Source organism: Belonocnema kinseyi, chromosome 4 (assembly GCF_010883055.1).
Source record: "Belonocnema kinseyi isolate 2016_QV_RU_SX_M_011 chromosome 4, B_treatae_v1, whole genome shotgun sequence".
Taxonomy (NCBI): Eukaryota; Metazoa; Arthropoda; class Insecta; order Hymenoptera; family Cynipidae; genus Belonocnema; species Belonocnema kinseyi.
The window spans coordinates 69,937,712-69,952,747 of NC_046660.1; the positions used below are offsets into that span (position 1 = coordinate 69,937,712).

The 15,036-nt window shown below is 28.1% G+C and overlaps 2 protein-coding genes across 37 annotated transcripts in view; one reads left to right on the forward strand and one right to left on the reverse strand.

Moving 5' to 3' along the window:
- LOC117170504 (twitchin) overlaps positions 1 to 8,460 on the forward strand; it is a 182,578-nt gene extending 174,118 nt beyond the window's left edge. For all 36 annotated transcript variants that reach the window (XM_033357278.1, XM_033357240.1, XM_033357247.1 and 33 more), the window contains 3 exons: positions 2,639 to 2,962; positions 3,025 to 3,138; positions 7,506 to 8,460. In XM_033357278.1, the coding sequence (XP_033213169.1) occupies positions 2,639 to 2,962; positions 3,025 to 3,138; positions 7,506 to 7,708 (641 nt within the window). In that variant the 3' untranslated portion in view covers positions 7,709 to 8,460. The remainder of the gene's footprint in view (positions 1 to 2,638; positions 2,963 to 3,024; positions 3,139 to 7,505) is intronic.
- LOC117170508 overlaps positions 1 to 15,036 on the reverse strand; it is a 92,740-nt gene that overhangs the window by 51,176 nt on the left and 26,528 nt on the right. The window contains exon 8 of the mRNA XM_033357279.1: positions 8,481 to 8,533. Coding sequence (XP_033213170.1) covers positions 8,510 to 8,533 — 24 coding nt within the window. The 3' untranslated portion in view covers positions 8,481 to 8,509. The remainder of the gene's footprint in view (positions 1 to 8,480; positions 8,534 to 15,036) is intronic.

The following is a 15,036-nucleotide window of genomic DNA, read 5'->3' on the forward strand; positions in this document are numbered from 1 at the left end:
AAACTTTTAAGAAAAAAATAAACGTTTAACCAAAGAAAAGTCGAGAAAAATATTAAAATTTGTAACGAACCGAAAAAATGAATTATTGATAAAGTAGCTCAGCTTTTAACAAAAAAATATAAATTCTACATAAAAAATATGATAGTTGATATTTCAGCAAAAACCCATTTGAATTGTCAAACGAAAAAAAAAAAGAAATTTCTACCAAAAGAGATGAATTTTTAAAGCAAGAAGCTGAATTTTCAACAAAAGAGTTGAGTTTTCAACCTGCAAGTATGATTTTTTTTAAAGCTAAGTTGTTAAAAAATAGTCTGGAAAAAACTAGTTGGATTTTTAACTAAAGAGATAAATTTTCATCTGAAACTATGAATCATCAATTAGGATATTTAAATTTTCAGTTAAAATAATTAATTAAAAAAAAAAGAATGTTCAGCTTTGGAAACTAAGTTTTTGCCTTCTATTTTTCTGAAAGTGTTTTAACAGACTTTAGAAAATTGCTAATTCCAGCGTGGAAAAAATACTTTCCAAACTTTTGACAACTAGTCCCCAAACTTTCAATAATGAAAATAAAAATGGTTCTAAAGGCAATAAAACTTGATTGATTGTCGTAAAAAGACTTGTGAACTACAGTTCGAAAGTAACTACAAATTTAATGATTTTTATTGTGACTCTTTCTGAAAAATATGTTACTGGTTACCAATTCGATATTTATTTACAAAAGCAACTTCGCTACCACTATATATACGGAAACAAGTAACTATTTAAAAGAAACTGGTTACTTCCCATCACTGATTCTAAACATTATTTTCTAAAATACTTCTATCTATGATTCTAAGGGACCGTACTAAATTACGTAAAGCCCAAGGGGGGAGGGGGTGCCAAGACATTTTGTTACGATTTGTTACGGTAAGGGAGAAGGGGACATTTATTCATGTGCGTAGTTTTTGAAAATTCGCAAAAACTTTCTCCTGAAGATTATCTTTTTAGTTATAAATTTTATTATTTCGTTGAAAATTCAACAATTATGCTAAAAAGAAACACTTCTTGGTTGCAAATTAAAATGTGTTGTTAGAAATTCTTATTTTTCAGTTCAAAATTCAGCTCGTTTATTAGAACATTAACCTTTGTTTAAAATTCATATTTTGTTGCTGATAAGTCAACCAAAATTTTTTGGATGAAAACTATTTGTTCTGAACATTTGTGTTTTTGATTTAAAAGTTCATCTGTTTTAGTAGAAATATTTCATCTTTCTTGGATATAAATGAAATTTTTTATAGATTTAACTATTTCTTATAAAATTTACTTTCTGTTTTAGAAGAAATTTCATCTTTCTTGAATAAAAATGCAATTTTTTTGGTGAAAATTCAACTCTTTTTTGAATATTTATCTTTTTGAGTTTAAAATTCACCAGCTTTAGCAGAAATTACATCGTTTTTTAATAAAAATGTAACTATTTGGTTAAAAATTTAATAATTTTGTTGAGAATTCATACTTTTTGTTTGAAATATCTGCTGTTTTGTTAAAAAATTAACTATTTCTTAGAAAATTTACTTTCTATTTAAATTTAATACTTTGGTGTTAACAAGAGAACTGAAATCTTTTCTGGATGAAAATTCAGCTATTTTTTTAAACAATTTTTTGTTTTGTTTAAAATTAAAAATTCATATGTTTAAAGAGAAACTTCATCTTTCTAAGGCAAAAATTCAACTGTTTAGTCGAAAATTAATGTATTTTATTAAAGTCAAAGATTTTGATTGAAAATTCTATTGTTTTGCTAAAAATTTAACTCATTCGTAGAAAATGTACATTTTGTTAAAAATTCATATTTTGGTGTCGAAAAATCAATTGAATTTTTTTCTGGATTAAAGTTCAATTTAAAAAAAAACCTGTCGTTTTTAAGCAAAATTAATCCTTTTTGGAAACAATTCGTCTTTCTGGATCGAAAATTCAATTTTTTTCGCAGAAACTCATTTTTTGTTAGAAAATTTATATTTTGATCTTGAAAAGTCAACTGGAATCTTTTTTGGATGAAAATTTGATCGCGAAAAAGACAACTGAAATCTTTCTTTAAAAAAACTCAACTATTTTTTTGAAAATTGATATTTTTCATTAAAATATTCATCTGTTTTAGTATAAATTTCATTTCTTTATGAAAATGCACTTGTTGGTTAAAAATTATTATTCTTTGTTTAAGTATTCAACTATTTTGTTTGAAATAATTTTCTTGGTTTGAAATTTCATGCCTGTTGGGTGAAAATGCATTAGTTTCGTGAAAAATTAATTTTTTACTAAAAATTTATTCTTTTGTTTGAAAATTTAATTTTTGTAGAGAAAACTTTTTGTTTTGTATAAATTTGATCTTTTTGTATTGAAATATAAACTATGACGCTTTTCCGTTCATGAAATATTCTATGTTAAAAATATTACAAGATTAAAATTCTGATATTTAAACATCGCGGACAACCTGTCTAATTATACTAGCAATAACTAGCAAAACTTTTTTGGAATCTAAAAATTAGAGGGGGGCGGGGTTAGAAATATTAGGTTAAAGTTTGTTACAAGAGAGGGGGTCTTAGAGAGGGCATATAAACCATTACGTTATTTACATACGGCCCTAAACTAATTGTCGCAACTGCAGCAATGGCAACCGAAGCAGAAAAACCGAAAGAGGGAGAAATGGACAAGCCGCCGCAAATAGTGGATCACTTAAAGAGTAACACTGTCACTGATGGCGAGGCCGTTACTTTGAGTTGTCGCATCATCGGCGCGAAGAAGTTCGACGTCGTTTGGCTGCACAATAACAAGGAAATTAAGCCAAGTAAAGACTTCCAATATACGAATGAAGCCAACATTTACAAGCTACTGATCACCGAGATCTTCCCCGAGGACTGCGGCACATACACGTGCGAGGCCTTCAACGACATAGGAGAGAGCTTCTCGTCCTGTACTCTGAATGTCCTTGGTAAGTCGACGAATCAATCCAAAAAACAAGGAACGGTTTATTAATTCTTAATCTGCTTTTAGTTCCCAACGAGGAACCCAAGAGTCCAGTGTTCACGACATTCCCACAGTCGGCAAGCGTGAGCGAAGGTGAAGCGGTTAATTTTGCTTGCCAGACTGCAACTGCACCCTTAAAAGGTAAGTAATACAACTAATTACATGACGAAACATTATAACAATTTGTACAGTTAATTAAGTTTCAAATGACTGAAATGTATGAATGTCTTTTGTATAAACTGATGAATGTACGATAAATGTATGGACGAGTGATGTACGATCAGGGTGCCGATTCGATGCACGATTTCAAATTCGCGGTCATTTCCCGGTCTTCATCGGTCGAGTTTTTCAATTTTCCCGGTCAACTAAACGTAATATATTCATATTTGTCGCCAAACGCAAACATTTATTTTAATTTATTATTTATTATTTTATTATTGCTATTAATTTATTTACAACAGAGAAAAAATTTGTAAAATAAATGAATTTTCAATAAAAAAAAAATATTTTTAAACAATATGATTAAGTTTTAATCAAAAAGATTAATTTTTTACCAAAAAATACAATTTTTCAACAAAATACAAGAATTTTTAACGAAATACTTGAATTTTCAATTAGAAAAGAAAACTATTCAGCTAAATAGTTTAATTTTCAGCTAAGAAAAAAGAAATTTCAACAGAAAATGGAATAGTTACGTTTTTAGTTACAAAGATTAATTTTCAAACTAATTGATGAATTTTCAACTAAAATGATGAATCTTCAACTGGTATAGTTGAATTTAAACAAACAAAATTGAGTTTTGAACTCAAAACTATGAATCTTCAGCTGAAATAGTTGAATTTTCTACCAAAAAAAATTAGTTTCTACTAAAAAAGATACATTTTCAACCAAATGTAAAATAATAAAGTTTTAACTTAAAAAAATCAATTTTCAATAAAAACTAAAATAGTTAAGTTTTAACTTTAAAAATCAATTTTCAAATAAAAATTGTATCATAAAATTTGTAGTCAAAAAATGAATTTTCAGCTAAAAAGAGGAATTTTCAAATAAAATTATGGAACATTCAACTGGAATAATAGGAAACAAATTTCTAACAAAATTATTGAATTTTCGGCAAAAAATTCCTTTTCACAAAAAAGAAAAAAAAAGTTTTCAATCAATAATATTTCAATCGTATTTTTCAGTTTAGCTCTCGGTTAAAAGTAAACTTTTTTGTTGAAAATTCAACAATTTTTGAAACAATTCGTCTTTTTTTGGCTTCAAAATTTAACTATTTGGTTGAAAATTTATGCATTTTTTAAAGAAAATTCGTCTTTTGGTGTAAAATTAAGAAAAAAAAAGATAAAAATAATTAGAACATTGCTCTAAGTTTATGGTGAATGTTGTAAATTCATTAATATTCATATGAATTTTAAACAAAACAGTTAAATTTCCAAAGAAGATTAATTTGATACCAAAAAAGATTTATCTTTAACAAAGTACGTACATGAATTTTCAACCTAACAGTTATATTTTCCGTCAAAGAAATGAATTTTAAACCAAAAAGGTGAATATTAGTTACCGAGAAGATTAATATTCTTCTACAAAAAAAGAGTTTCAACAAATTAAATCAATTTTTAATCAAATAGCTAAATTTTCAACTGAAGAAGATACGTGTTAAACCAAACATGGAATAATTAAATTTTCAGTTCAAAAATTGATTTACAACAAAAACGTTTGAACAAAATAAGTTTTTTTAACTTAAATGATGAATCATCAACAAAAAAATGAATTTTTAACAAAGTTTTACTTTCCAGTTCAGTCAGTTTCCACTTTCAACTAAGTATTTGAACTTGAAACCAAAAAAGGTTTTTCATCTAAAGTATTTCTTCTTCTTCTTTCTAATTCTGGTCAAATTTCTCGGCATCATTCGGAATCCGTTAGAAATTTTTGTTTTGTTTTGTTAAATAGTTACGAAATGGCGACGGTTTTTCTGAAAATATTCAAAGTCAATTTATTCGATACACATCCTTTCTATTTCACTTGCTTTTTTCTCAAAGCTATTTTTAAAAAATATAAATTATTGATATTAATAATAATAAAAAGATATTAATAATGATCTTCTGCCCTCTGCCAGCGCCTTGGTGAGGCGAGAGAATTTTTATTTGCTTGAAAAACAAAAATTCACATTTTTTGCTAAAACGACATGGTATATGAAAAAATTTCTTTGAAAAATTATTTCTTTTCGAGATTTTTATCAAAATATGTATAAAATCCTTAAAGATTTATTTTTTTCTCAACAATAAAATTTTATGCCGTGATGAACAATTAAAAGGGACTTGATTTAAAAATGTTTTTCTCGAAAATAAAGTAAGTTAGAAAAAAGGGGATCGTATCGATTGCTTAAAAAATTCCGACTTCAAGGAAAAACATTTCATGTAAAACTTGTTGAAACTGTTCATTTATGTTCTTCTTTGCTTTTTTATAATACCGTAGAATTTTATTGTTGAGAAAAAAATCTTAAAGGATTTTATCAATATGTTTACAAAAATCTCTAGAAAATTCAATTATTTTGTAGAAAATTCATATATTTTGTTAAAAAGTCGTCTTTTTTCATAGAAAATTTTTCTTTTTTGTTCAAAGTTCATTTTTTTGGATAAGAATTCAAATATCTCGATTAAAAATTATATTTTTTGATAAAAATTCATCTTTTCTTATCTAAAAGACCACTTTTTCTCTAAAACATTCGTCCTTTTAGTTTAAAAAATGTATTCATTGTTAAAAATTCACCTTTCATGATAAAAAAGTCATGTTTGTTGTTGAAAATGAACTTCTTGGATGAATTTTAATCTTTTTTGTTTGAAAATGGAGCCACTTGATTAAAAATGCAATTTTTGTGTATTGAAAATTCAACTATTTTTTTAAAATTTAAATTATTGTTTGAAAATTTTTCTATTTTGTTAGTCATCATTTTTGGTTAAAAATTGAACTATGTGTTAAAAATTTATCATATTGGATCTAAAATTCATCTTTTATGGTAGAAAAATAATCCTTCTTGGTTGAAAATTTATATTTTCTGGTTAACTTCATTGTATCATTCAACATTCTTCAACATTAACTTTTTTTTGTTAAAAATGCCACTGTCTTCAAATAAATTCATCATTAAACAAACGTTCTTCAATTTAAAAATGTCTCATACAATGTTCCAAGTAATTGTCCGGATATGTGTGTGCGTGGATATGAGGATCTGTACGTGAATGCCACTTTTTTGTGAACCCGATAACTTGAAAACGGTTGCAGATCAATGCATGAAATTTGGAGGGGTTATTTTGTCCAGTAATTTCTTGAAACTGATCGAAGGATTTTTAAAAATGGCCATTGAAATTTTTTTAGTACTTGATAATATTTTAAACATCGGTATTTCATATAAAAACTTTTTTTATTAACATAATTCAAAGTTGATGCAAGAATATAAAAGATTCCTTGGTTCGAAACGAATAGATTAACCTATAATATTAATAAATTTTATCAAAGAGTAAGGAAGTTATCGTAATTTATATTATATTTAAAATCGATTTTTGTATTAAATTTTTTTTCATCCTCATAATTTAAACTTGATATGCGGATATAAAAAAATGCGTTGATTCGAGACGAATCGATTGACTTTCAATATTGATACATTTTATTAAAGAGTAAGAAAACTATGTTAATGCATGGTATTTGAACAATTTTCAAATAAAATCATTCTGACAAAGACTGATAGGAATTGTAATAATATATTTTTTTTAATGTTAGTATCAGTTTTTTAAATTGAAAACTTAATCTTAACTTTAATTAACTTAGCATAAAGCTGGGAAAGCGATAGGGCGTGACAAGATCTTCCCCTTCCCTTTCCCATCTCACAAAATTGCCATTTTAAATTACAAAATCTGATTTGTCTGAATTGTCATTTTATTTCCTTTTTTTGTACTATTCTGTAATTTTCTATTTTTTGTACATTTCTATTCTTAAATTGATTAAAATGAAAACTTGAATTTGTCTATTATTTGAAAAGTCACAAATGCTTTCGCCATGAGGAAGCAAATACATTTGCAAACAGAAAGCAAAGTGCTCGTGAAATGAGCACCATTTAAATATAAATACAAATAAAGTGCACTGAAAATAAGGTTTAGCTGGATAAGAAAACATAGCTGTGTCACCTAAATTTCTAGCTGCTTTAGCTAAATTTGCCATATAGAATTAATCTAAATAAATTAGCTAGATAATTTTTAGATGGCAAATTTAGTTAAAACAGCTAGAAATCTAGTTGGCACAGTTATATTTTTTTGGAAGATGAAATCCAGGAAAACAAATCACAGCTAGTTTAAAAAATTACCTCACTCTCGAAAAAAAGCCAGACTTTAAACAAATTTTGCTGTCATTTCCATGTTTTTGAAGCATATACAAATTCCCTAGGAATTCCAGGTTTTCCAGGTAGTATAAACGCCCTTTTAAATAAAGATGATAGTTATAATAAAATTATGTTTCAGTAACGTGGCTGAAGGATGGTAAACCGATTGATGAAACAAGTAGCAGATACACCTTCAGTTCGGAAGGCGAAACGTCCTACAAATTGAAAATAAAAGCGTGTACACCATCAGACATTGGCCAATATCTAGCACGCGCGATTGGCAAGAAGGGTGAAACGAACGCCGCTTTCGCTCTCAATGTTCTCCGTGCCACCGATCTCTGAGCCTGTTATTATTAGTCAGTCTCATCATTTAATTACTATTCAAACCGCGACTGGCGACGACAACAGTTGCGTTAACATGACTATATTACCGTTGACAGTAATGTCCAACACAATGATCGAACTTGACCTGCTCTCGATGCAGCGTCAACGAAACTAACGAAATTGCACGACACGATTAAATCGGAAGCAGGTCGCAAGAATGTCGAATGTCGAGTACGAAGGTTACGTAATGTTATGTACCACGAGATAAATATTCATGCATCGAAGTTGAGAGAATTATTATTATTATTATTATTATTATCATAATTATTATTATTATCATAATTATTATTATTATAATTATTACTATTATTTATTACCGTTACAGTATGGAGATACTATGGGGCAATATGTTTTCTTTGTTTGTTACTTCGCGAAAATAATGCGTTCAAATGAGCTTTACAATACGCGACTTCATGCATCGTGACTAGAATCGGTCATTTATCTCCGATGCGAGAAGAAGAATGTACTTTGCGTGGATTTATTTAAGCCTGCCAGCATCCTCCAAAGAACCGAAAAGTCTAACGCAAATTGCATTCTTCCTCTCGTTGCTGTGTGAAGAAATATAATTTCGTGTTCAACGACGCTGCGCTGTCAGCACGAACCTTCTTATTCCGTGTAACCATACGCAATGTCGTGTTATATTTGTTTTGAAGACTGCTTCCATTATAAAATATACGATAAATAAATAAAAAAATTAATTAAAAATATAATATTATAGCCTTTCACTTACCTCTGAGATGAGTTCTCCTGTTTATCAATCTAGATACTGCACACTGCATCCAGCTGTAAATTAAACATTATTGTTTAATCAGCTCACTATAAACAGTATTATTACAGGGTGTCTACTCAAATCTGGGGACCAAATTCCCTGACGTTTCCATTTTTTTTCTATGTATCTCAAGACTTTTCTAGATATCATTTTTGATAATGCGAAGTCATTCAAATATTTCGCATTTTTCAAAACAATCGACTCAGAATGTGTACTCGAGAACATTTATACAATTTCGTAATTTTATTATTAATAATGTTTAATAAATAACTTTTTTTATTTCGGAAAGTAAATTTTCAACCAAAAAGTTGAATTAGCTACAAAAAGAAATTTTCAATAAAATAGTAAAATTTTGAAAAAAACGATGAATTTTCAACTAAAATTATAAATCTGTGACTGGAACAGTTGCATTTTAAACTACAAAGATGAATGGTTAACCGACAATTAATTTTCGACTAAAAAAGACGAAGTTAGAGACGAAATAGATAAAATACATGAATTTTCAACGATAAAAGTTCAAGTTTCAACCAAGCATTGAATAAATACATCCTTAATTATTAAAAAACAAACTAATTTTCAACAAAAATGATGGAATATTGAAATCGCCTAGTTAAATTTGAAGTTGAAAAGAAATTAATTTTGAACCAAAAAGATGAATTTTTATCTAAAATGGTAAATTAAATAGAGTACTTGAATTTTCAACAAAGGAGATCAATTTTCTTTAAAAAAATAGGAATTTTTAACCAAATAGTTCAATTTTAAGATTAATTTTTAATAAATATGCCAAAAATTGAATAGTGAAATTTTCAGTTAAGAAAAATTTATTTTCAACAAAAAGATCAATTTTAAACTAAACTGGTGGAATATAACTGAAATAGTTAAATTTTCAGTTAAAAAAGGCAATTACAAAAAAAAAAAGATTTTATAGAAAAATAATTCAAGTTTCAACTGGAATAGTTAAATTTTCAAAAAAAAATTAATTTTCAACAAAAAACTAAATTTAAACAAAATGGTTACATTTTTAATTAAACAGATGCATTTTCAATTAGAAAGATAAATATTTAAAAAAATTAATTTTTAACAAGCGTTTAAGTTTCCACCAAGTACTTGAATATTTATCCAAAAATGATGAGTTTTTGACGAAAAATGTACTGGTTGATATTTCAACTAAAAACGTTTTAATTTTTGATAAAAAAACAGTTGAATTGAACCAAAAAATGCGAATTTTCGACAAAAGTTGAATTTCTAACCAAGAAAGATTAAGTTTTCACCAAAAAGAAACAATTTTCTGTAAAATACATACATAATAGGAAATAATTAAAAATTTAAAAAGGTTTGCATAAATTTCAAACTTTATAAATTTGAATGTTACAATTTTGATTAATTTCAGCCGAAAAAATAATTTTCATCGTTTCACCGGATTCCAAACGCTTTTAACAGATTTCGAAACATTAAAAAAAAGAAGTATTTAAAAACAAGAAAGGCTAATTTCCAGCCAAAAAGGACGTACTTTCAACAAATACACATAAAACTTCAACCAGATACATGAATTTTCTACTGAAAAACAAACAATCAATTCCAACCAAAAATAGAATAGTTCAATTGTTAGCTAAAAAATTAATTCGGAACGAAATCTTGTAACATAATAGTTAATTTCAGTAATATAAAGGTACTTCTTCTTTAAGCACGTTCTTGAAAAAAATCCCTAAGTTTAAAGAAAATTCCCTGAAACTTCTCGGTTTTTTCCAGTTGTATACAAATTCACTGAGAATTCAATGTTTTCCAATTTTTCCAGGTGAGTAGACACCCTGTATTAATAATTAATACTGAATTTTTATGAGGAAACGTCCAGTAATTATATAAAAATGATTTTAGAAATTTTAGAATCCTTCCCACTCTCTCAGGTAAGAGTTTAAAATTTTGACTCAAAACACAAAATATATATAAATTATTTTCACCGTAAACAAGATTTCAAGGGATTTCAGAAATTTGAAGAATTTTAAATGATTTAAAAGTTTTTCAACAGATTTCAGGGATTTCACATGAAAGAAAAACATTCTTTTTTATGAAAAAAAGTTTAAAACTTACATAAAATATTCATTTGAAAAATAGTTTTTACAATTGCATTTTATCTTACTGTCGCTTCTTATAATTACGTTTATAATAGTTTGATTTAATAAACCATGGCTTTTTTCAGGAAAAACGTTTCCTACACTTTTACAGATTTTCAATTTTTAAACTAAACAAATTTCAAATATAGTAATTTGTTTCAAAAATGCTTTCTTGAAAAAAAAACAACAGTACAGTAATTTTAGCTACAGAAAAATTTAATTTCAAAATTGGAAACAGTAGAGCAGTAGAAAATAATTTTACCGAAAAAATAAGCAGCACAGATTAAAATTCAACCATTTTTTAAAAATGGGTAAAAAGCTACAGGAAGACAAAATTCAATTGCAGAAAACGTTGTTAAAACATATGTTTTTTGTCAAATTTAAAATGTTTTCATTAAGAATAATGTTTTTCATATCAAATCACATCATCACCCAGGGAGAAAAAAAGACTTTATTGACAAGTACTTAAAACATACGCAAGTCAATGAAGTCCCTCTCCTCCATGATTCATATGATGTTTTATAATACAAATGCATGGGTATGGCCGTGGATTTTAGACCTATAGAGTCGATTTTAAGTGCCGCTTTTCAAGTTCGTAGGCATGTAATGGTCATTTATATCTATGTCGTCAAAAATTATGAAATACTTGATATATAATGATCAAAAATAGTTTTTTTTGCAAGATCTGATTTTTAGCACACCAACAAAAAAGGCATTTCAAAGGACTATAAACTATTTCAAAGAATTACAAATTTTTACGGAATTTAACGAGATTTCCAAAGCTTTTTAGGTATCTCATGAGGCCTTAATTTTTTTAAAGGTTTCAAGGGATTACAAAAGTTTTAATGTATTTCAAATGATTAAAAAGGTTTTACGAGTTTGAAGAAATGACCTAGTACAATTTGAAAAATATTTCCAAACATTTTACTAGATTTCAACGAATTTCGAGAGATTCCGAAATATTTACATGAATTTTGAAGGATAATAGGAGATTTTAATGAGGTTTCAATTATTTGAAGGAATTTATAGAGATTTCAGGGGATCACAAACGATTTTCAACAATTTTATAGGTTTTCAAGAGACTTTAAAGAATTTTAGGAGAAAGCTTTTTCCTTAATAATGATTATTAAAACTAAAATTCAGTAGTAAAAATAACAGATCCATAGCCAGAATTCAGTGGCTGATAAAAATGTTAACTGATTCAAATTTAGAGAGAAGTATTTCCGAGTATTATCAAGGATTTTAAGGGATTTCGAAGAACTTCAATATCTCTTAAATAATTTTAATGGATTCTTAAATTCCCGACAATTTAAGTTCAGGTTATATAACCGAGAATTTAAAAGAATTTATGATTTTTAACAATATTTTTATTGTTCAGATTATATCAGCGGTTGAATATAAATTATTTTCTAGCTCAGACATATTCAGGAATTTAAAATATGCAAAGCAGTGGCTCATTAATTATTAAACACTGCTAGACTGAAACTCTAACCTCAACATTCAATTTCCTCACATTATTTAATAAATACCACGAAGTAGAATAAGAAGATCCCACTCCTGGAAAACTTAAACGCATGACATTTTCGAAATTCTCTGAAAAAAGACGAATTTCCAACAAATAAAGATTTTTCCCTCAAAAATAAATAAAAGTTAATCTAAATTATTGAACCTTCAAACCAGAAGACAAATTTTCTTTACAAAAATTCTGATGCATTTTTACGCAAATAAAAGGAAATTTCAAAATAAAAAATTAATTTTTTTACACAAAAAAGGCGAATTTTTAACTAAAAAATATGGATCTTAAAAAATGGAAAAGTTCCATTTTCTGTTAAAAAATGAATTCTAAGCAAACAAAAAATAAGTATTGTCCACTAAACAGTTAAATTTTCAACCAGACATAAGCCTTTAATACAAAAATTTCACAATGTACTAGGCAGTCTGATAAGTACCTGAAAATTCTAAGAGATGGCATTAGTATTCACTAATGTGAGCCATTTTCGTCGAGCTTGATCCTTCAAATAACGCCTGTCAAAACTTCAGCCATTTATGTTTACGCATTTACAAGTTACAGCACTGAGAAGCGACTAACCTTCGAGTTTTTTTTAATATGGAAAAATCTGAGTTTCGAGTTTTGATCAAACACTACTATCTTCGCAAGAAAACGATATCCGAGACCAAGGCCAAGCTGGATAAGTATTACCCGGACTCGGCAGCGTCAATTGGAACGATTCATAAGTGGTTTACCGAGTTTTGTTGTGGCCGTACGAGCACAGTTGATGCTGAACGATCTGGGCGCCCAAAAGAGGTCACTACACCGGAAAATGTCGAAAAAATCCATGATATGATGTTGAATGATCCCAAAGTGAAATTGAGAGGTAGCTAATGCTGTAGGCATATCATTGGAAAGTGTGGACAATATCGTGCATTCAGTTTTGGGCATGAAGAAGCTCTGCGTGCGATGGGTGCCGCGTTTGCTCACAGTGGACCAAAAACGAATTCGTGTGACAACTTCCCAGCAGAATTTGGCATTATTTTCGCGTAAGCCGACCGAGTTTTTGCGCCGATTCATAACCATGGATGAAACCTGGATCCTCTACTACACTCCTGAGTCAACACAACAGGCAAAACAGTGGGTTCCACCGGGCCAAAGTGCTCCGTAGCGTCCAAAAACGCAACAATGGGTCGGAAAGGTTATGGCCTCCGTATTTTGGGATGCACATGGAATAATATTTGTGGACTATCTTGCAAAAGGTAAAACCATAACCGGAGCATACTATTCATCATTATTGGACCGATTGAAAATCGAAATCGCCGAAAAACAACCGCATTTGAAGAAGAAACAACCGCTTTATCATCACGAAAATGCGCCTGTTCATTCATGCTTAGTTGCACAAGCAAAATTGCATGATATCGGCTTCGAATTGGTTCCTCAGTCACCGTATTCACCAGACCTGGCCCCCAGCGACTATTACTTGTTCCCTAACCTGAAGTGATGGCTCACCGGTAAGCGTTTTTACTCAAATGAGGAGCTCATAGCTGAAACTGAGGCGTATTTTGGAGACCTTCCGATCGAGTACTTTTCGGATGGTATCAAAAAGTTAGAAAATCGTTGGACTCGCTGTATCGGCCTAAAAGGAGAGTATGTTGAAAAATAAAACCGACTTTGGCCAAAAAAATGTCTCCGTGTTTCATTTTTCAGGGACTTATCAGACTGCCTAGTAGTGTAACTTTGACTCAATTAGTTGAATTTTCAATTAAAAAAGATTAATTTATAACAAGATAATTAAACTTTGAACCAACGAGATAACTTTTCAACTTAAAATATAAATCTTTAGCAAAAAAAGTGATTTCTTAACAAAGCGATTCAACCAAATGTTTTAAACAAATTAGTGGAATTATCAAGCAAAAGAAGAACGATTTTTAACCAAAAATTTGAATTTTCATACAAAAAATTTTATGTTGAAAAATATTTTAGTCGAGTTTTCACGATCAAACTATGAATTTTTTAACAAGAAATAATTTTCTAACAAAAAAATTGAATTTTCAATCCCAAAAGACGAATTTTTAAACAAAAAGGATAGTTTTTTAACAAAATTGTTGAATTCTCTAGCAAATAGTTGCATTTTTATCAAAACATATGAAATTTATCTTAAAGCTGTAGAATTTTTTATTCAAAAAAGTTGAGTTTTCATCCAAAAAAGATTCCAGTTAACTCAGTAACAACAAAAATTGAATTTTTGTAACAAAAAAATAAGTTTCTAAGAAAAAAATTGAAAACTGAAAAATTGGCTCTATAGTCTCATAAAATACTGATTTCGAATAATAATATTTTGATGAGATTTTGAAGATTTTAAGCCGTTTCAGGAACTTGCACATTTTTAAAAGGCTGTAAGGAAGTTTAAGAGATGTAAAAAATAAGTCACTTGATTTCAAAGGATTTCAAGGATTTTATGGAATACCAAAGTCTTTAAAAACATTTTTTAATGTGATAATTTCAAAAGATTTTAAAGAATTTCAATAATTTTAAGGGATTTCTTGGAATTTTAAAGATATAACTGAATTTAAATATAGTGTAAGGAATTTCAAGAGAGGTTCGGAAAGATTATTACGGATTTGAAAGATTTAAATTAATTTTGAAGGCATTTCAAGGATCTCCTAAGATTTCGAATTATTTCAAGGAATTTAAAGAATTTTCATAGTTTTTCAAAGCATTGTAAGAAATTTTAAGAGATTTTAAAATCATTCACTTGATTTCAAAAGATTTAAAAAGATTTCATAAGATTTTGAGAGATATAAAATGGTTTTAATGATTTTTTAGGAATTTCGAGGAATTGTAATGGCTTTGAAAAGATTTCAATCTTTTTAAATATATTTTAATATATTGTACGGAATTTCAAGAGATGATT